Source organism: Heloderma suspectum, chromosome Z (genome assembly GCF_057233095.1).
Source record: "Heloderma suspectum isolate Gila_16-S chromosome Z, 16-S_ref, whole genome shotgun sequence".
Taxonomy (NCBI): Eukaryota; Metazoa; Chordata; class Lepidosauria; order Squamata; family Helodermatidae; genus Heloderma; species Heloderma suspectum.
Window position 1 is genome coordinate 453,742 of NC_139476.1, and position 18,422 is coordinate 472,163.

At 49.4% G+C, this 18,422-nt stretch overlaps 1 protein-coding gene across 1 annotated transcript in view; it reads left to right on the top strand.

Moving 5' to 3' along the window:
- Nucleotides 1-18,422, top strand: part of LOC146333431 (ADAMTS-like protein 5) — a 37,762-nt gene that overhangs the window by 9,303 nt on the left and 10,037 nt on the right. The window contains exons 2-7 of the mRNA XM_084825970.1: nucleotides 404-464; nucleotides 8,178-8,332; nucleotides 10,181-10,241; nucleotides 11,061-11,169; nucleotides 14,523-14,650; nucleotides 16,273-16,396. Of these exons, the coding sequence (XP_084682096.1) occupies nucleotides 404-464; nucleotides 8,178-8,332; nucleotides 10,181-10,241; nucleotides 11,061-11,169; nucleotides 14,523-14,650; nucleotides 16,273-16,396 (638 nt within the window). The remainder of the gene's footprint in view (nucleotides 1-403; nucleotides 465-8,177; nucleotides 8,333-10,180; nucleotides 10,242-11,060; nucleotides 11,170-14,522; nucleotides 14,651-16,272; nucleotides 16,397-18,422) is intronic.

Consider the following 18,422-nt stretch of genomic DNA (forward strand, 5'->3'; position numbering starts at 1 on the left):
GCTAGAGAGAGGAACAGGGTGGGGTGGAGGTGAAAACATAAGTCGTGAATAGTAGGACATTAACTGAAGTGATGGGGTGGGGAGTTTCTTGGCAATCATTAAAGCACTTTAAAATGCATGTGTAACTTTGGCTTTGCCCATCTATATTTGGGAACTGTGCAATTTCTCCGCTTATTTGTTTTTTAAAAGTGAAATAGCTCCTTGATACAGTCATGGAGAGACTACTTAGATCATAGAATCATAGAATAGCAAGGTTGGAAGGGGCCTATAAGACCTTCGAGTCCAACCTGCTGCTCAAAGATTACAGCTGGCATCCCCCCCCCCTCCGTCGTCATCCCCTCCCCCACAGTGAACAGGGTTTGGAAACCTTCATTCCAATGGCACATTCCATTTCCCCCCACAGGCGTGCCTCTCCATGGAGGGTTCTGCTTCTTGCCTGGCTGACTGTTGCATGTGGTGCTCAGGTAAGTCCGAAGGCCACAGAGACACCTCTGCAGCAGGGATGGCCCAGGTCCTGCTGCTCAAATTTGGCTGGCAAGTCTTGTTTGGGGCAGGTCCATCCTGACTGGGGTGGGCCTGGACTCCTAAGCTAGACGCACCAGTGACCAGACTCTGGTCTGGGCTCACACAGTCTCCAGGCTTCCCTCATGAGTGGTGCCTTGCCTCTCCCACCCGCTTGCTGCCTAACAAGCACAGCAGGGTCACAGTTCTGCTGAGGACAGTAAACGAGAGGGTGGCAGTTGGGTGCTGAGGAGTAGCGTGGAAGTAAGTCCTAACCAGAGGAGCCAGAAATGTGTGGGTGGTGGGAGAACACTGGATCGTGTATCTGTGCAAAACAGTGTTTAGCTTGTAAATAATTTTAACGTGGTTGAATTGAAAATGTCAAGCACCAAATGGTTGTCCGTCAGCCTCTATGGGAAGGCAGGAAGCAGATTTGCACCATTCTCAGTATTGGAGATATTGCCTGGGAGTTTTTGCTTGGACCTTCTAAACCAAAGGACTAGATACTTATCTTTTTTAAAAAAATTAAATGGGAGCTGAAAATTCAGCCGAGGGCTCTGGATTTCCCTAAGCATGCACCCCCCTACACACACACACACATCCTCTTCGACTCTGAACCATGGTGGCACCTTGTGCGGTCTGTAAACACACTTATCTTTCACAGGAGATACCCAAGGCAAATGTCCTTTGCAAGCTCCAGAGCTCATCTCAGGCACTGGAAATATTCCAGGACATAGGAGATGGAGGGAGGTCTGGGCTCCTGCAGCGAAGATATGGGAGAACTGCCTCCCAGCCCCAGAGCATTCCCAGGAAGCGGCAGGGCCTTCACTCGGCATCAGAGCCGCTGTGTGGCTAGCCCTGACCTTCCTTGGCCATAGTCCTCCTTCCTGGGGGTTGTTTTCTCTGGTCCTTTTGGTAGCCTCTGACACTGGCTGGTCCCTCCATGGGGGAGACGGGCGGGCAGGGGAGGACTGAACCAGCAGCCCCAAGTACTGGGCTTCTGCTCCCTTGGCATGGTGCTGGAGGTCATGCAACAGTTGCTCAACTCCCAGCTCAGCAGCCACAGACCTCTTTCTCCCTCTGTGTTTATTCTCTGCTTCAGCCGAGTTAATCAAATCAGCAGGTTTTGGGTGGGGTTAGCAGCCAAGCCCTCTAGGACACACTGAATTTCCACTGAATTTATGGGAGGGTTTGGAAGCATGTGTGTTTTATCTGTTTCAGGCACATGAAGTAAATTAAGCATAGCTTAATTTCTAAATGGAGAGAGCCTGGAGTTTAGGAAATTGCACACCCTGCCCCATGAGCCCTTATCTGCTGACCGAGGGAACGGCACTTTGTACATGCCCAGGTTATCATTTCATGTGTCAGAGGCCATAGCTATGGCATTACAAACAGATTTGGGAGGTTCAGTAGTGGATTCCTATCTGTCCATATTTAAAAACCCAGCAGAGGCAAATACAAGCATACACATGCATCATGATATTGGAGGCCCTGACAGTAAAAGCCATTAAATTAACCCTTGTGGAGATCATGTTTAAGCCATAAGATCTTATATGCTGCCGAATGTATTAAAGCCAATGTGAGGTTCCCTCCCTTTCCCCTCCCAGCTCTGCTTATGGTCTCTTAATTTGGCTCCAGTGTTTCTTCTTTCCCGACAATCTGGAAAGTCTTGCAGAAATGATCTCATTTGTGGCTAATTGGCAGATTGAGCTATCTCAGTGAAGCTGAGCTCTTAGCTTTGAACCAGCATTTTGGCTCCAATAACTTGTTCAAAACAAGCCTGGCCATGCTTATTCAGAAGTAAATCCCACTAGGTTCAGTGGACTTACTCTCTAGCCACTGTGTGTAGGCTGGCAGCCTTAGGTTGGGTTACCTCTGATAAGGACATGCACATCTTCTTTACATGAATTGTGCAATGTTATTTCAGCTGCTGGTGGTGGCAGAACTCACAGCCATTCTGCCTATCAACAGGAGCATTCTCAATACCTATGAGTGACATCAAGCCATTCTCTAGGCTGGGTGTGTGTGTCTGTGTGTGTGACTTTTCAGCCCAAGGGCCAAATTCCTTTTCCCAGAAGCTGGGGGCCACATTCCAGGGGCGGGCAGGGCAAAAGGGACAGGGCCAGAATACAAAAAAATACCAGCATCTTTTAGCTTCAAGCTCTTCCAGCCTAACACAGCTTTTGGAGAGGCAATTCAACCTTTTAGAATGGGGAAAAATCTAGATGGCTGGATTTGGCCTCCAAGTCTGAGTTCTTCACTCCTGCTTTAGGCTAAGCGAAGAAAATTATTTTTGAATGTACCCCATTCATACCAGATTCAGGCTGCAATCCTGTACCCACATGCCTAGGGATAAGCTCCACAGAACTCAACAGGATTTACTTCTGAGTAGACATGTACAGAATGGCTCTGTCAGTCTTCATCTCCATGTCCTTTTGCTAAAGGAAAACAGGTCTTTGGGCCACACTGTGCTTTTTTGTGCAAAACTGCAACAAACCAGAAGGTGCCCCCCCCCCCCCCAGTCCTGCCAGTTGATGCCAGATTGCCTCCTGTGAGCAGGCATTCTGGAAGGTTGGCCTCCCCAATGTTTTTCCAAGCCCAGGGACCCACAGCCTGCTTTGAGAACGGCTCATTTAGCAGCTCTCCTCTGGCAAAGCTTATCTTGCCACTCTGGTTGCCAACCTGAAGTAACAACATGCTTCAGTGGAAAATAGCTGCTGCCAAAGCAGGACTTAATTTGAACCTGGGGCCTCTTTTCAAGGGGCATGAGGGACCCTCCTCTTGCCCCAATGCAGGCAGCAGGCAGATTGGTGCTTGGCTTCTTTCGGGTCTACGATTCTACACTTCCATGCATCCTCTCCAGTCTTCTTGAACCTCCTGCTTTCCCCTGGCGACTGCGCCCCTTCCTTGGAGAGAGGGGATGCTGAGCAAGGCCCACACCTCATCTCTGAAAGAATTTAACTTGCTGCATCTGCAGGATCCTTGGGAGACGACTTCCAGATGAGGAAGGACTGGCACTACGTGCATTTAGCTGCCTTTGAGCCCTTTCCCCTACCAGCACCAAGGCCAGGATTAATGTGGAATCCCCTCACCCCCACCCCCCATTTCTGGATTCTCAGGCTGCTTCCGGTACAACCCGCATGTTCCAAGGCCTAACATTTTGATATTATCTGACACCCCTGTTTCATTTGCAGATAGCTTTCCAAACTGATGTCTCCAACCTCACACTTGTCTGAAAGCAACATTTTCTGCCCTGGGAGCCTTACCACCCTAATTCCAGATGGGGTGGTGGTGGTGGTGGTGGTAGGGAGTTATTTCTGAACTAGGGTGTGGTCTGGATGGATCTAGCAGGGGTGCAGAAATCCAGCAATCCAGTCGCTTTTTGCACTTGTGACAATAGGGGCTGGGGAGCAGGCGGCACGGATGAGGCCCCTCAGTGTCCACGTGGTTTGCTCCTAGGGAGGCTGGGAAGGTGCAATGAAAGCTCCCTGGGCACATAATCTCTGAGGCTGCTCACCTTTTGCAGATGGCAAGGGAAACCAAAGCGGGGGGGAGGGCAGTCTTCAAGGGCAGGGCCAGCTCCAGGAAGAAAGGGCGAGTGCTGCTGTTATGGCCCAGAGGACTGGGATGGGACGGAAGGCAGAACAGGCAGAATGTCAGAAGAGCCCTGCTGGTGGATCTGTCTAGCCCAGCGTCCTGTCTCCAACAGCAGGCAGTCAGAGGCTCCAGTGGGAACCCCATGGGCCGGGCAGGAAGGCAGCAGCCAGTTCTCTCTGGAAAACTGGGAACTGTAAGCATTCATTCATTTCAAACATTTATATACCTCCCTTCATCCGGTTTGGATTTCAGGGCAGTGTGCAAACAAAATGTATATAATAATATAAAATGCAACAATAAAATAGGAAATACAACATTTAAAAGCCAAGTTTAAAATGACAATGAAAGTGCCTGTGTAAACAAAAATGCTTTTGCCTGGTGCCAAAACTATTTCAGCGTGGGCACTGAGCAAGCCTCTCTGGGGAGGGCATTCTGCATTTGGGGTGCCACCATGGAAAAAGCCCTCTGCTTTGGATGACGTCCCTCTGATGCAAGGGGGCACCTAAAAAGAAGGGCCTCCACAGAAGATCTCAAGACACAGACAGGTTTGTCTGCCCTGATGGAGAGGCAGATGCTGAAGTGCTGTTCCCCATCCCTACCCCCACCCCACCCCTAGAGAGAGTTCTAGCAGTTTTCCTCTCCACCAGGAGCAGGTCTTTTGTCAAGCGAATGGGTTTTAATGGCCCATTAGAGAATAGGCCTCCCAGAAGAGATTGCATTACGACAGGGAACAATCTACTGTTGCTGGGAAATCCAGGGGTCTTTACAACACATTTGGAAGGTGCCCACAGACCAGTCTGCTGTGAATGGCGTAACTGTCCATAAAAACACAAGAAGAATCCCTGGACCAATACCATGGGCCTCCTCCCCTGGCATCCAGGCTCCCACAGGGGCCATCCAGCTGCTTCTATAACACCCACGTGAAGAACGCCCTCCTTTTGTTTGCCCCACACCATCTTGTATGAGGTAGACTTCCTTTGTAGAGGGAGGCTCCACTGAGGAACCTCTTTGCCTCCACAAATGTGTCTAAGCCCCTTTCAAAATCCGTCCAGCTCGCGAGTAGCTGTCACCCCATCTTGTGAGAGCCACGAGTGAGTAGGAGACGGCTTAATTTAATTTGTTATATTTCTATACAGCCCAATAGCTGAAGCTCTCCGGGTGGTTCACAAAAATTGTGGCCCATGAGGAGACTGTTGGCTGACCAGCTTTTCCTGGGCCTCCTTGCACCTGGCAGTTGCTGGAACTATTGCAAAGAACGCTGGGCAGGTGGACCCAGGTCTGATCCAGCAAGACACACTTTATGCCAGTGGGCAAGAGTGCAGACTTGGGCACACATAGCAGCAATGGTTAACGATGCTGTAATTGTCCAGGGGTCCTGGGTCTCCTGCATTGTAAATGTCAGGGGCCCTGAGTGCTTCTGCCTGGCACATTTAAAAAGTAGATTCCTCATGATGAGGTCATGCCCCCCCCCTTACGTTGGCCCAGCAGCATTCCCGCCTGCTCTGTCTCTTCCACTAGTCTTCTCTCCATCACACACACACACACACACACACACACACGCACACGTGTCTCCCTCTGTTGCTGCTTTTCTTCCCAGCGTCCTCCCATGTTTTGGACTCTTCTGTCTTTTTGGGAGCTGTTGCTTAGTCCAGTGATAAATATTTAATTCTTTTGACCTTTCTGTGGTAAACAGAGATGGCTTCTTCCCAGGCACAACATCTGAGGACGATCCCACGCACGCACGCACGCACGCCCCCCAGTCTGCCTCTGGACAGTTTGGCCGGTATCAGTGGAGGATGGGGCCTTATCTGCCATCTCAAGCTTCCATTTTTCCTGTAGTTTGAGAATTTGGGAAGCTGCCTTGGTGTGTGCGCATGCGCATGCCTTGGTGTGTGTGCGCGCGCGCTGGTTTGGCTCTGTCCACATACAGGATCTCGGCAGGAAAACCCGTTTTAAAACTCCGTTCCAAATTTCTGGCAAGAGATAAAGCAGATGGTAGGAGAGGACTCCAGAATTTAATAAGTGGAAAGGACAAAAACAGAAAAAGAGATAATTACTAAGACAATGTTGGTGGGGAATGAAAGGGGGTGGGTGACAGATGCCCTGTCTCTCCCCGCCTCCATGTCCCCTGCATTTTCTGCCCTCTGGGGCAGGGCAGAATACTCCAGTCCAAGGGCACCATCACACAAGAGGCCAAAAGTGGTTCTGGTTCACGTTGGTTTGGCAGCATCATAGGGAGGCAAAACCAACACAAGCCATGGAGCTCATTGGCAGGAGAAATGCCTCTTCTCTGCCACGTTGACCACGATCACGTGCAGAGCATGAGAAGGGGTCAAACTTGATGGTCCAGAACCAGAATATCTCAAGAACAGCCCCCCAACCCTGAGATAGAATCCTACCTGAACATTCTGCTCCACGTTAGAAGTCTCCCTTCAACCCCCTCACCAGATTTATGACAGGCAAAAAGGGTGGGGCCTTATCCACTGTGGCTCCCAGGACGTGGAACTGCCTCCCAAGAGGGGCCCGACCACCTGGCCTCCTTTAGATGGGCCTGGAGACTATCTCCTTGCATTCCAAGGGGCTTCCTTAGATCTTTTCCACTGTTGTTCAGTCGTTCAGTCGTGTCCGACTCTTCGTGACCCCATGGACCATAGCACGCCAGGCCTTCCTGTCCTGCGCTCTCTCCCGGAGCGTGCTCAAGTTCATATTCATTGCATCGGTGATGCTATCTAGCCATCTCATCCTCTGCCGTCCCCTTCTCCTTTTGCCTTCAGTCTTTCCCAGCATCAGGGCCTTTTCCAAGGAGTTTTCTCTTCACATTAGGTGGCCAAAATGTTTGAGCTTCAGCTTCAGTCTCTGTCCTTCCAATGAGCAGTCAGGGTTGATTTCCTTTAGGATGGACTGATTTGACCTCCTTGCAGTCCAGGGGACTCGTAAGAGTCTTCTCCAGCAGCACAGTTCGAAGGCATCGATTCTTCGGCGCTCAGCCTTCCTTATAGTCCAGCTCTCACAGCCATACATTGCTACTGGGAAAACCATAGCTTTGATTATACAAATCAAATCAAATCTTTTCCACTGGCCAGCATTAAAAGATTGGCGTTGTCGGCAGAATTAATTCCCAAGATGTTTTACCCCAAGTTTAAAGGCTCCTCTTCTGCTGGATTTGTTTTTGAGACATGTGCTTGCGATTCAAGTCTGTCCACAGAGCTCACCTCTCCACCTGGCACAACCCCCGCTCCTCTGGGCAGAATGCGGCCCTCCTGCCCTTGAATAATGGCCTGTCCTTCCGCTCAGGGTCTGCCCGTAAGGCCTTCTGTTCCCTCCCTCCCTCCCTCCACAGTTGTTCCTGCTGCATCGGCTTCTAGCTTGCAAGAGATTGTCCTCCTGTCCTCTGTGCAAGCACCAAGTGTCCTGACAGCACAAAATATATAGACGGGGCATGTGGCTTCCCAGGGGTTGAGTGCTGCCCCATGTGCTGCCGTGATGCCTGGCTGCTGGTCCCACGCCTCCCTGTTGTGGCCCGGCTGGAGGCACCCTCTTCAGAGGAGGAGCTCCCAGAGAGAAGCAGCGCTGAGGAGAGCAGCCCGTGCCAGAAGGCTGGGCGGTGGACTGGAGGAGCCCAGGCCCTGGGGAGGGGGATGGCTACGGGCCAATCTGCACAAGAGGAGGGGGCCCATCTCTGGATGGAGGCTGAGCAACTCCTGAGCCCCTGGGCGTGGCGCTGTCTCAGGAGGCAGGCCAGAGCCATCACTGTGCTCGTTTGCAGAGGAGGGCTTCTGGTAAGTAAAGGACTCCTTGTGCGGAGGGCCCTCCACTTGAGTAGGACTTCTTCCAGACGCCTCCGATGTACTGCAGCCGAGGCCTGGTGGGGCTCAGGAAGCTCCAGCTTATCCACCTAGGCAGGATGTGTGTGTCTGTGCTGAGCAACGGCTCTGTTTCCATCTCTCCCTGGGCGTTAGGGTTGCCACATTGCTTGCCTGCCCCTCTTTGCGTTTGGAGGGTGGCCTGTGAGGCAGGGCGGGGGGGGGGCAAAGCTGCCACCCTCCAGTGTGCTGACTTTGACATCTTCCTTTAAGTAGGGGACAGACCACAGGATGCCGGGGCTCAGCCAGGCCCCCCAACCCCGCCACAGACGCCAGTCAGGACACGGGGCATGGACTCACTGGGGCAGCTGGAGTGCCTGTTCCAGTACCTGTGGGAATGGCGCCTCCTTCCGGACCAGGCGGTGCATCAGGTGAGTAGGCTGTCCGCCCTTCCCTGCCTGCCACATGGCTCGTGCAGTGGACTGGAGGCAGCAGCAGCCTTGATCTGTGGCACCTCAGCCATGGCTTTCTCAGGAAAATTGTCAGTTGGACCCCAGTGGTGTCATCCAGAACTGGAGTGATGCTGGAGGTATTTAGTAGGACTGTTCTGAGCAAAGAACTCTCCCAGTGCGATCATACACATGCATACTCAGAAATAAGTCCCACTGAGTTCAACGGGGCTTTCACCCAGGTATGTAGAATAGTAGTGTTGGAAGGGGCCTACAAGGCCATCTTCGCGGGTATAAGGTTGCACTGTTAGTTTATTAATATAGCAGGAGTTTGATCAATAAATGATTTAAATAATTGTGCTTCCATTTTGTTGTTGTTCAGTCGTTAAGTCGTGTCTGCTCTTCGTGACCCCATGGACAATAGCACGCCAGGCCTTCCTGTCCTCCGCTCTCTCCCGGAGCGTGCTTTTTGTGTGTATATTGTAGCATTCCGCACTGTAGAAGAGACAGCCCCTGGTGGGGGGGGGGGGGGAGAAAGTGGGGGTGCCTCTTCTAAGGTGCTGTTACAAGTGGCAGCCCCTACTGGGTGAGGGAATATTTTCACATCTGTACTTTAATGTTTTTGTAAACCACTTTGCAAACACTCTTCTAAGTAGGCACTTGCCACCCAGAGTTTACTCAAAAGTAAATCCCTCTGTACTCAACAGGGATTTGCTCCCAAGTAAGTGTGCATAGGATTGCAGTCTCCATCAGTCACTCAAATTGATTGGTGGACTTGCAAAGGAATCCTGTGCCTGTCTACTCAGAAGTAAGTTCCACTGAGTTCAATGGGGCTTACTCCTAGGTGAGTAGCTGTAGGATTACAACCCAAGGATTCAGTCCTGAGCACAACTACCTTGGAGTAAACCCATCTGAACACAATGCCCAGGATCGCACAGGGGGTTTATAGGTATTTGGGAGTCTCTCTGCTTTGCCATAGCTGAGGAAAGATAATGGGAACTTTCCCCCTGATAGATGCTGGTTTTTGTAAATGGAATTAATTACCGATCCTGACCCTAAGCGGTAGGGAGGGACAGAAATGTAAACAAATATTAAGACACGTGGGATGTTTTGTGCTGTTCCTGCCTTTATCATTTGGCAGCTTGTAATAATTTCCACTTGCCATGGCCAAAGAGGCTACTGACCTTTCCGTCCCTGATCCTGTGGGGAGGGGGCAGCTTTTCCTCACTCTGCTTCTACACTGTGCCAGCTTCATCTCACCCATCAAACCAGATGCATATTTCACTTATTTTGGGCATTTCATCAGTTCACTGTGGTTTTTCTGCTGCCTGCAAAGGCATTTCTGTTCAAGCGGGACCCCGGCATGTATGCTAGTCTGTTGGGTTGGCTGCTGTTTTAATTCTGTAATGTTTATGTCTTCTATCTGTGTTTTAAATGTATTATTATTATTATTATTATTATTGCTTTAAACCAAGTTTGTATCTTTTTGTTTTTCAAGTTCCTATGGTGGTTAGCCACCTTGAGTGCCATGTTCTTGGTGGAGAGGCGGGGTACAAATTGAATAAATCAATTTAATCAATAAATCAATAATCAATGAAGATCCTTTTCCATCAAACGTAGTGGCTCAGTCACATGATGGAGCAGCGGCTTCTAGAGTCGATAGTTTTGCTAGGGGATTATACCAGTACACAGGGATGGAGAAGCCGCTCTCAGTGGCTGTTCGTTGGGATGGTTTGCTGGGACCTCCATGTGAAGAGGAGGTCCCAGCAAAGAGCGATGGCCTTCCATAAGAAATGTTGCTGCTTAACCGGGTTTCCTCTTTGGAGGCAGGTTCCCTGAGGAGGAGCTTTGTCGAGGGAAGCCCAGGCAGTACCGTGTGTGTGAACGGGACGTAAGTATTTGCCTACAGCAGAGTATCTTGCAGCCTACTTATCATGGGGTGTGTTTTTGCCAGGGCTGGCACCGAGGGCCTGTGCCCTGGCACTGACAAGAGATGCCTGGACTTCCTCCTCCTCCTCTCCCACATGGCAGCCTGCGTGCTCCCTTGCCTCCTGCTCCGGCCAGACAACTGTGGTGGCCAGAAAGAGGCGGAGGAGGTGCCGCAGCCTCCTGGCTCTCTGGCTCTCCGCCTGCCAAGCATGCAAGGGGAGGCAGGAGGAGGAAGAGGAGGGGGAGCCAGAGCGGCTGGTGACCATGGTGGCGAGAGGGGAGGCTCACCGAGGGAGGGGCCCCTGGAGGAGGTCTTGCCCAAGGGCCCCCCAAACCTGGAACTGTTTTTTGTGGTTAACCTATCTGGGGAAGGTGGCTTTCCCCAGATATAGGGGACTGGCACTGCACCCAACAGAAAGGCATGGGGGTCCCCAGCTGGGGCCACTGTCCAGAGATGCTTTGGGGGCAGAGTGCCGCTGCCGCTGTTGCCTAGCCACACCGATGGGCAGGGAGGCACCTGTGCATCATTGCAGCTTTTGCGTAGGCCAGCAGTTGCTGCCAGCAGGCCGGGGGCAAACGTGGGGCCAAGAAGGATGGTGAGCAGGAGGTTTCTGATGTGTAATTTCCCCTCTTTGTCAGCTCACCCTTGTGGGCGATGCGAAGGCCATAATCCCGTTAATGCTCAGAGAGTCCAGGCTGGTCTTGAGCTCTGCATCTTCCTTGCAGCCTTTGTCACTCTGTGTGCCCTCCCTCCATCCCGTTCCCTCCCTCCTTGCTGCAGGAGTGCCCCGTGGGCTCTGTGCCCTTCCGTGCAATCCAGTGCTCCCTCTACAATGGCAAACCCATCTTGGGGGGCCAGACCCCATACAAGTGGGTCCCATTCCACGGAGGTAAGTTCAGCCCTGCTTGCATCATCATTGCTGGGAGGACCTTTCCTCGGGATCTTGGTTTCCCACTTTCCTCATTGTTTTATGTGTTCTGAGCCTCTTGGAGCCAACTGTGGAAATGCGACCTCTAAAAGTTCAAAAACCAGAGAACAACGACCCCAGGCAAGTGGCTGGGAGGGTGAAACAGGGTTGAAAGAACAGCAGCAGACCCTGGGCGCTTACAGGCCAGTCCCAACTCTGGCATGGGTTCATTGTAGCCATCGGTTTCTTTCTCTCAGCCCTGCTTCTCTCTTCACTGAAAAGGGCTCCATGATATTCAGTCGTGAGCAAACGTGTCTGTGTGTGCTGTATAATAGTTGCCGTTCGTCAAGTAAAAAAAATTCACGGGCAGACTCCAAAATGAAACTGCTGGGAGGGGGGGGGGTCAATAAGTTTGATTGTATTCACTTAGGACTCTATCAAGATCATAGAATCATAGAATAGTAGGGTTGGAAGGGGCCTACAAGGCCATCGAGTCCAACCCCCTGCTCAATGCAGGAATCCAAGTCAGAGCATCCCTGGCAGATGGCTGTCCAGCCTCGTCTTGAAGGCCTCCAGTGTGGGAGAGCCCCCCACCTCCCCAGGTCATGGGTTCCATTGTCGTATTGCTCTTACAGTCAGGAAGTTTTTCCTGATGTTCAGCCGGAATCTGGCTTCCTGTCACTTGAGCCCATTATTCCGTGTCCTGCACTCTGGGGTGATGGAGAAGAGATCCTGGCCTTCCTCTCTGGGACAGCCTTTCAAGTACTTGAAGAGCGCTATCCTGTCTCCCCTCAGACTTCTCTTCTCAAGGCTAAACATGCCCAGTTCTTTCAGTCTCTCCTCATAGGGCTTTGTTTCCAATCCCCTGATCATCTGTGTTGCCCTCCTCTGAACCCTCTCCAGTTTGTCTGCATCTTTCTTAAAGTGTGGTGCCCAGAACTGGACACAGTACTCCAGATGAGGCCTAATCAGTGCTGAGTAGAGGAGAACTAGTACTTCCCGGGATTTGGAAGCGATGCTTCTATGAATGCAGCCCAAAAGAGCATTTGCCTTTTTTGCAGCCACCTCACATTGTTAGCTCATATTCAGCTTGTGATCGACAACAATTCCAAGATCCTTCTTGCTTGTAGTGTTGTTGAACCACGTATCCCCCAACTTGTAACTGTGCATTTGGTTTCTTTTTCCTAGGTGCAGAACTTGGCATTTATCCCTATTAAATGTCATTCTCTTGTTTTCTGCCCAGCGCTCCAGTCTATCCAGATCACTTTGAATTTTGTTTCTGTCTTCCAAAGTATTAGCTATCCCGCCCAATTTTGTGTCATCTGCAAATTTGATCAGCATTCCCGGACCCTAGATCTGGGTTTTCTCTCCCACTGCAGGCATTAAATTAGCATGGAAAACCCAGGAAGATTGTGTTATCACTAGGGGTGCAATGTTTGATTGATGAATCACTTAGATCAGGGGTGCACAACCTGTTTCACCCCAAGGGCAGAAATCCATTTTGTGGAAGCTTGGGGGGGCGTGCACATTCTAGTGGTAGGTGGGGCCCAAGGCAAAAGGGGTGGGACTAAAAATACCAGCATATTGTAGCTTAAACCTCTTAATACCAATAGCTGAACTTTAGAAGAGGCATTTCAAGTTTTTAGAATGGAAAAAACTGGGAAACCACCAAATGATTGATGGTTGGGGAAAGAGGTGTGGGGAAGGGAAGGGGCCATTGGGGAAGGGGCAGGGTCATCAGCACACCTGGCTTCCATGAATTGTTAAACATTTTAAATCTACTAAACAGATAACCCAGACTGTCTAGGCAGCAGGGGAAGAAAAAAACAAACCCCCAAACATATTTAATTCATTTTGTTTTTATTGTAAACATTTCTCTACCACCCTTTAACCAACTGCTCCCAGAGCAGTTCACAGTAAAACCATGCAATAAAATCATTTTCTTTTTAAATAAAAACTGAAGATGGCAAGAGCCCCCGGCACCCTGTTTCTCTCTCACACAAGAGTGCCTCTTCTAAAATGGTGCCCATGCAGTGCCGGCCTCCAAAGGGAGTATGCCTGTAGCTTCAGCTTCAGTGTGTTTGCCTGTATGCCTATTTAACCAACAGATTAATCCATTCATCAACTAACATCCATATGACTGATTAATTAGCGTTTCTTTAATCAGGCTGTAGTCCTGTTTCTCGCCTGACCCCCTCGCAAATGGTCACTGAGCACCTTCTTCTATGCACCTGAATGTTGCAGAGAATTCTCACACGCTGGTCCTCTTGCCTTCCACAGGACTGTGAGGTTGGAAGGAACCTCAAGGTTCTTTTCTTCCTGCCCCATAGCATCTCTGATTGATGGCCTGTCCACTGCTGACCTCTTGTTTTTTGCTGTGTGTGGGTTTATTCGTTTCCAGCTCCAGTTCAAAGTGCCCCTGATGACTGCTAAAACCCTGGCCTGTACAGTTAGGACCAGGGTAGCTAACAGACTGCCTCCTCCCGTATAAGCTGGTCTGCCTATTATGACCCTTGTTGGAGGTTCCCTTTTCAGTTCCAGACCCAGGCTCGGCTGGGAGAACGGGGAGACAGGGCTTCCTCGGTTGCTGCACCCAGACTTTGGAACTCCCTGCCTGGAAGATTCATCTGGCCCCCTCCTTTTGGCTTTCCGCTACAGCACTAAAACTGTTCTGCTTAGGATGGCCTCTGGACTATATCCTTATTATCTCTAGTATTAGTATTTTGATACTGCCTTTCTGAAACCAACCAAGGCAGTTTACTAACATTTCAGAACATAAAAACCACAATCAAATAAAAACACAGTAAAACATTAAGAATAACCTTAAAAGACACAATACACACAATAACAATCTGACATGCCAAATTAAACAAATCTGTCTTGACCCTACCAAAGGCTTATTTTTTATTGCTGCCTCCCACAACTGTATTTGCAGTTGTGGGAGGCAGAAAAAAAAAAACCCTTCTTTTTTTTACTCTGTTTTTTTCACTCTGGCTTTTAGGATGTTCTAGGATACTTTTTACTACAGTTGCTTTTAAAATGTTTTATTGCTAGCTTTTATTGTTTGTTTCTTCTATTGATTGCTGTTTTGTTACGTTGCATTTTAATATTTTTATGTTTTTGTAAGCTGCCTTGATCTCTGAGGAAAGATGGGATCTAAATATTTTTAGACAGAGGATGATGGATGCCCACAGGGGATAACACTTTATCTCACCAAGTGGGTGGGAATCCAGGAAAACTTCTGCCACAACACATCAGTCAGTATTCACTGTATCCCTGGAATCCTTAAGTGATCACCTACCTGATCTTACCCCTCTTGCTTCCTCCTTTGCCAGCTCCCAACCTCTGTGATCTAAATTGCCTCGCAGTGGGGCACAATTTTTACTACACCTTTGGAAGGGTTTTGGACGGGACCCGGTGCAGCCCAGAGTCTCGAGACCTCTGCATCAGCGGTCAATGTTTGGTGAGTCACGTCAAACTTAGGGGCACAGAGATGGGCGGGCAAAATACACTTCTCCTTTTCAGTTATGGAAGAAGAGTGTATTTCGTGATGCTGTTGTGCTGTGGGATTGGTAGAGCGAAGTTAAATGCACTGCCATTCATCAGTATGGAGTGACAGATTTTAAAGACACCCTTCTGTAATCACAGGAATCGGTTGCTGATTGCTTTTGTGCACATGTCGAAATGCTGCCAGTGCAGGATAGGAAACTGAAGAGAACCACTTTAAAATGAGATGTATTATCTGGACAATATAAGGTTTATATCCATCCTCTCCACACTCATTATGCTTTTAGTGGGCTTGCTGTCTTAACTGATGTGGCACCTTCCAGAGCGTTTTGGAAATTATAATTTCTGAAGGTGTTGAGAATTGTGTTAGACACGCACCCACGCTAGTGATATTGCCAACATTTGATATGGCCTGACTGGAAGTACGAATCTGTGCATCCCATAACGCCCACTTCCATTATGAGCTCAGTTCCCCCTGTCACCACCACCACCACCACCACCAAATTCTTCCTTAGCATGCCCTTCCTTCCCTGGCACCTTGAACACAAAAGCCCACACCCTAAGTGCCAGGGGCCCTGGGAGGCACCTGAGTCCTCAGTGTGGAAGCCTGGAGATGACATGTTCCTGGGCTCCTTGTGACCAGGGTGCTGCTAGTCTTAGCTCCTGGAAGGCCGGTCTGGAGGGCTTGCAGTTCAGAACTTCAGAAGCTGCCTGTTACTGAACCAAGGCCTGGGTCCATCTAGCCCAGTATTGTTGACACTGACTGGCGGCGGCAGTGGCTTTCCAGGGTTTCAGGCAGGATTCCTTCCTAATCCTACCCGGAGTTCCCACCACAGATCGAACCTGGGACCTTCTGTATGCAAAGCAGAGGCTGTACCACTCAGTTCAGCCCCTCTGTGCCATAGTTTGGACTTGCGGGAGACAGTTGGACATGTTGTGCTCCCAGTGATGTAACAGGGGGCAGAATGGGGTCTGAGCTTCGGAACTGGAATTAAATAAGATCTGATCTGAGGTAGGGGAACACAGCTTAATTTGTCAAATTATTTTTATTGACTTATTTAACCAATTCTACCATTTAAAAAAAAATAGAATTAATATGTAAAGCATGTAAAGCACATGAACCACCACCATTCATTTAAATAGTTAGAACAAACAAAAGGCAAAGGAAACACCATTCAAAGCATGCATATTACAAAACTACAGCGGCACAGTTGAAAAGACTAGTTAAAATAAAAGGAGCAAACCATGAGACATGAAAAGCATGGTTAAATAAGTTGTTAATGCTTATCTACATGTGGGAAGGGGCTGCCAGATCTCCTCGGGGAGGGCACTTCATAGATTTGGTGCCACCACCAAAATGTCCCTGTCTCCAGTATCCCCCATTGGAGCTCTAGCATATTTCAAATAATTGCTTTGGAAATAGATAGCTCTGTCGTTAATACATAGCTGTAACAATTAAAATGTGGCCTAGCAAGTTAAAACCACACACGCACAGGCCGTGTACGCATAAGTTGTGACTTCCCCATCCCGAGCCCGACTGGATGTGTCTGACACCTCCTCCTTTGCCATCTTTGCCAGAGAGCAGGTTGCGATGGGATCTTGGGCTCAGAAGCACAAGCCGATGCCTGTGGCGTTTGCAACGGCAGGAATGAGTCGTGCGTCTTCGTGCAGCAGGTGTTCCGGGCGGCGTTCCCCACCTCTGGTGATTGAATGCCCTGACGTTCTCCGTGGGTGAATGCTTTGGCTTTTGGCTTTGTTGCCCCCCTCCCTGTGGCATGTTCTTTCTCTCCCCAACACCCCTTCCTCCGATCCTTGCCTCCCCACCCCAGACCCTTCCAACACCTCCACTGCTTACAGCTGGCCTAGCTTGGGATCCACACACACGTATGTGATCCGGTTGCAGGGGGAGCGTTTGACTCAAACTTTTTTTTTTTATCAGAGCCTCATTCCACAGCTTGAATCACTAATGTAGATGATTTCCAGAAGTGTGGCCATGTTTGTCTGTTGCAACAGAAACAGCAAGGAGTCTTCCAGCGCCATGAAGACTAACACTTATTGTGGCATTAGCTTTTGTGAGCGCTGCCCACTTCATCAGATGCATGAGACACCAGAATCAGTGTGTGAGTCTTTAAGGTACCACAAGATTCATTGTTAGTGTAGATGAGAATCCCTCTCCCCGCTTTAGGTGTGTGGAACACTTGCTCTTTAACCACCCAAGTGCTCTGAGAGGGCAATTAAAATGTGCACTGCCATCATGTGGAGTTGAGCCCCACACAGGGTGGAAGGCTGCAGTTGGTCGGGGGGCTTCCAGGCACCCCCTGCCTCCTATCTGAGAGGTTGGTCAGGCTTTCTAAAATGCATCATGATGGGCAAAAAGTGGACAGCCTTTTTTCCCCCTCTTACAATATTAGAACCCAAAGGGATCATCCCATGAAACTGAGCAGGGGGAGAAATTTGGTCCTTCTACTTACATCATGTGGTTAATCTGTGGAACTCCTCACCACAAGTTATGACGATGGCCGTGGGTTTAGATAGCTTTAAAAGGGGATTAGAATAATTCATGGAGGGGTAGGGGAGGTCATGGTGGTCCAGGGTCAGAGGTCTCCCACAATGTAGGGCTGCCGCCTTTAGGACCTGCCTGGGGGCATCCCAGGAACCTCTGGCTCACCACTGTCGGACACAGGATACTGGGTCTCTTCTAATGTTCCTTTTTGTCCCATTGGCTGTGATTTATTAACTAAGTAAAATATTCAGGGAAACCTCCTCAATATCAACAAAGGCCTCCTGTCCATGGTCATTTCTTTTCTCCCACAGCGTAATGACGCCTGAGGCATGTTGGCAACCTTGCTGGCTGAGCAAATCAATAGTTGTTCCTGTTTCAGTGAGGAGAATTTCAAGAACTAATTTTATAGTGAGAGCACAGGCAATGCCGTCTGCCCCAGTGTGCAGTGCCTTCTGTGTGCTGGCATCCCTCCTGCCTTGTGTTACCAATGCTCATGAGCGCATTGATAAAACAAATCTGGGTGTGGCTGTATGCATTATTGCATCAAGGTTCGTCTTGTGCTAAGTTTTCTTTACACTCCTGAGCACACAAAAAAGGATCATGGTGCAATTGCACACTGAGTCACATCCAGATGGCTTTTTTGCCATGTGTTCGTTACACAAATGTGTCGAGGAGAGGAAAAGACACACATAGACTGAAAAGCAACAGAGTCTTGTGGTACCTTAAAGACAAACAAATGTATTCTGGCATAAGGTTTTGTGGGCCCCATCCACTTCATCAGATGCACCAAGTGCTAACCTCATTATTATCTGTTCGGTGCCAGGTTAAGACCTCTCTCTTTTCCCAGGCATTTGGCAGCGCTGATGAGTTTTAATCAGCCCTGGATGTGTCTTTAGCTATGACTGACTGTTGAAAGTTGTCTTTAGTTATACATTGTTTGTGTATATTGTCTGTGTGCTTTTATGTAAAAGGCTTTTACACTTTTTCTATTGTATTTAATGTTTTAACTTCTGTAAACCTCCCAGAGAGCTTCGTCTATGGAGTGGTATAGAAATGTAATAAATAAATAAATACCTCAGGTCACTTCATGCATTTGGCAAAGCGGGGAGTGTCCGTGAAAGCTTCTGCCAGAATACATTTGCTAGTCTTTACAGTGCCACAAGACTCCTGGTTGTATTAGCTGCCACAGACAAACGTGGCTTCCCTTCTGGAAACGTGAACCAAT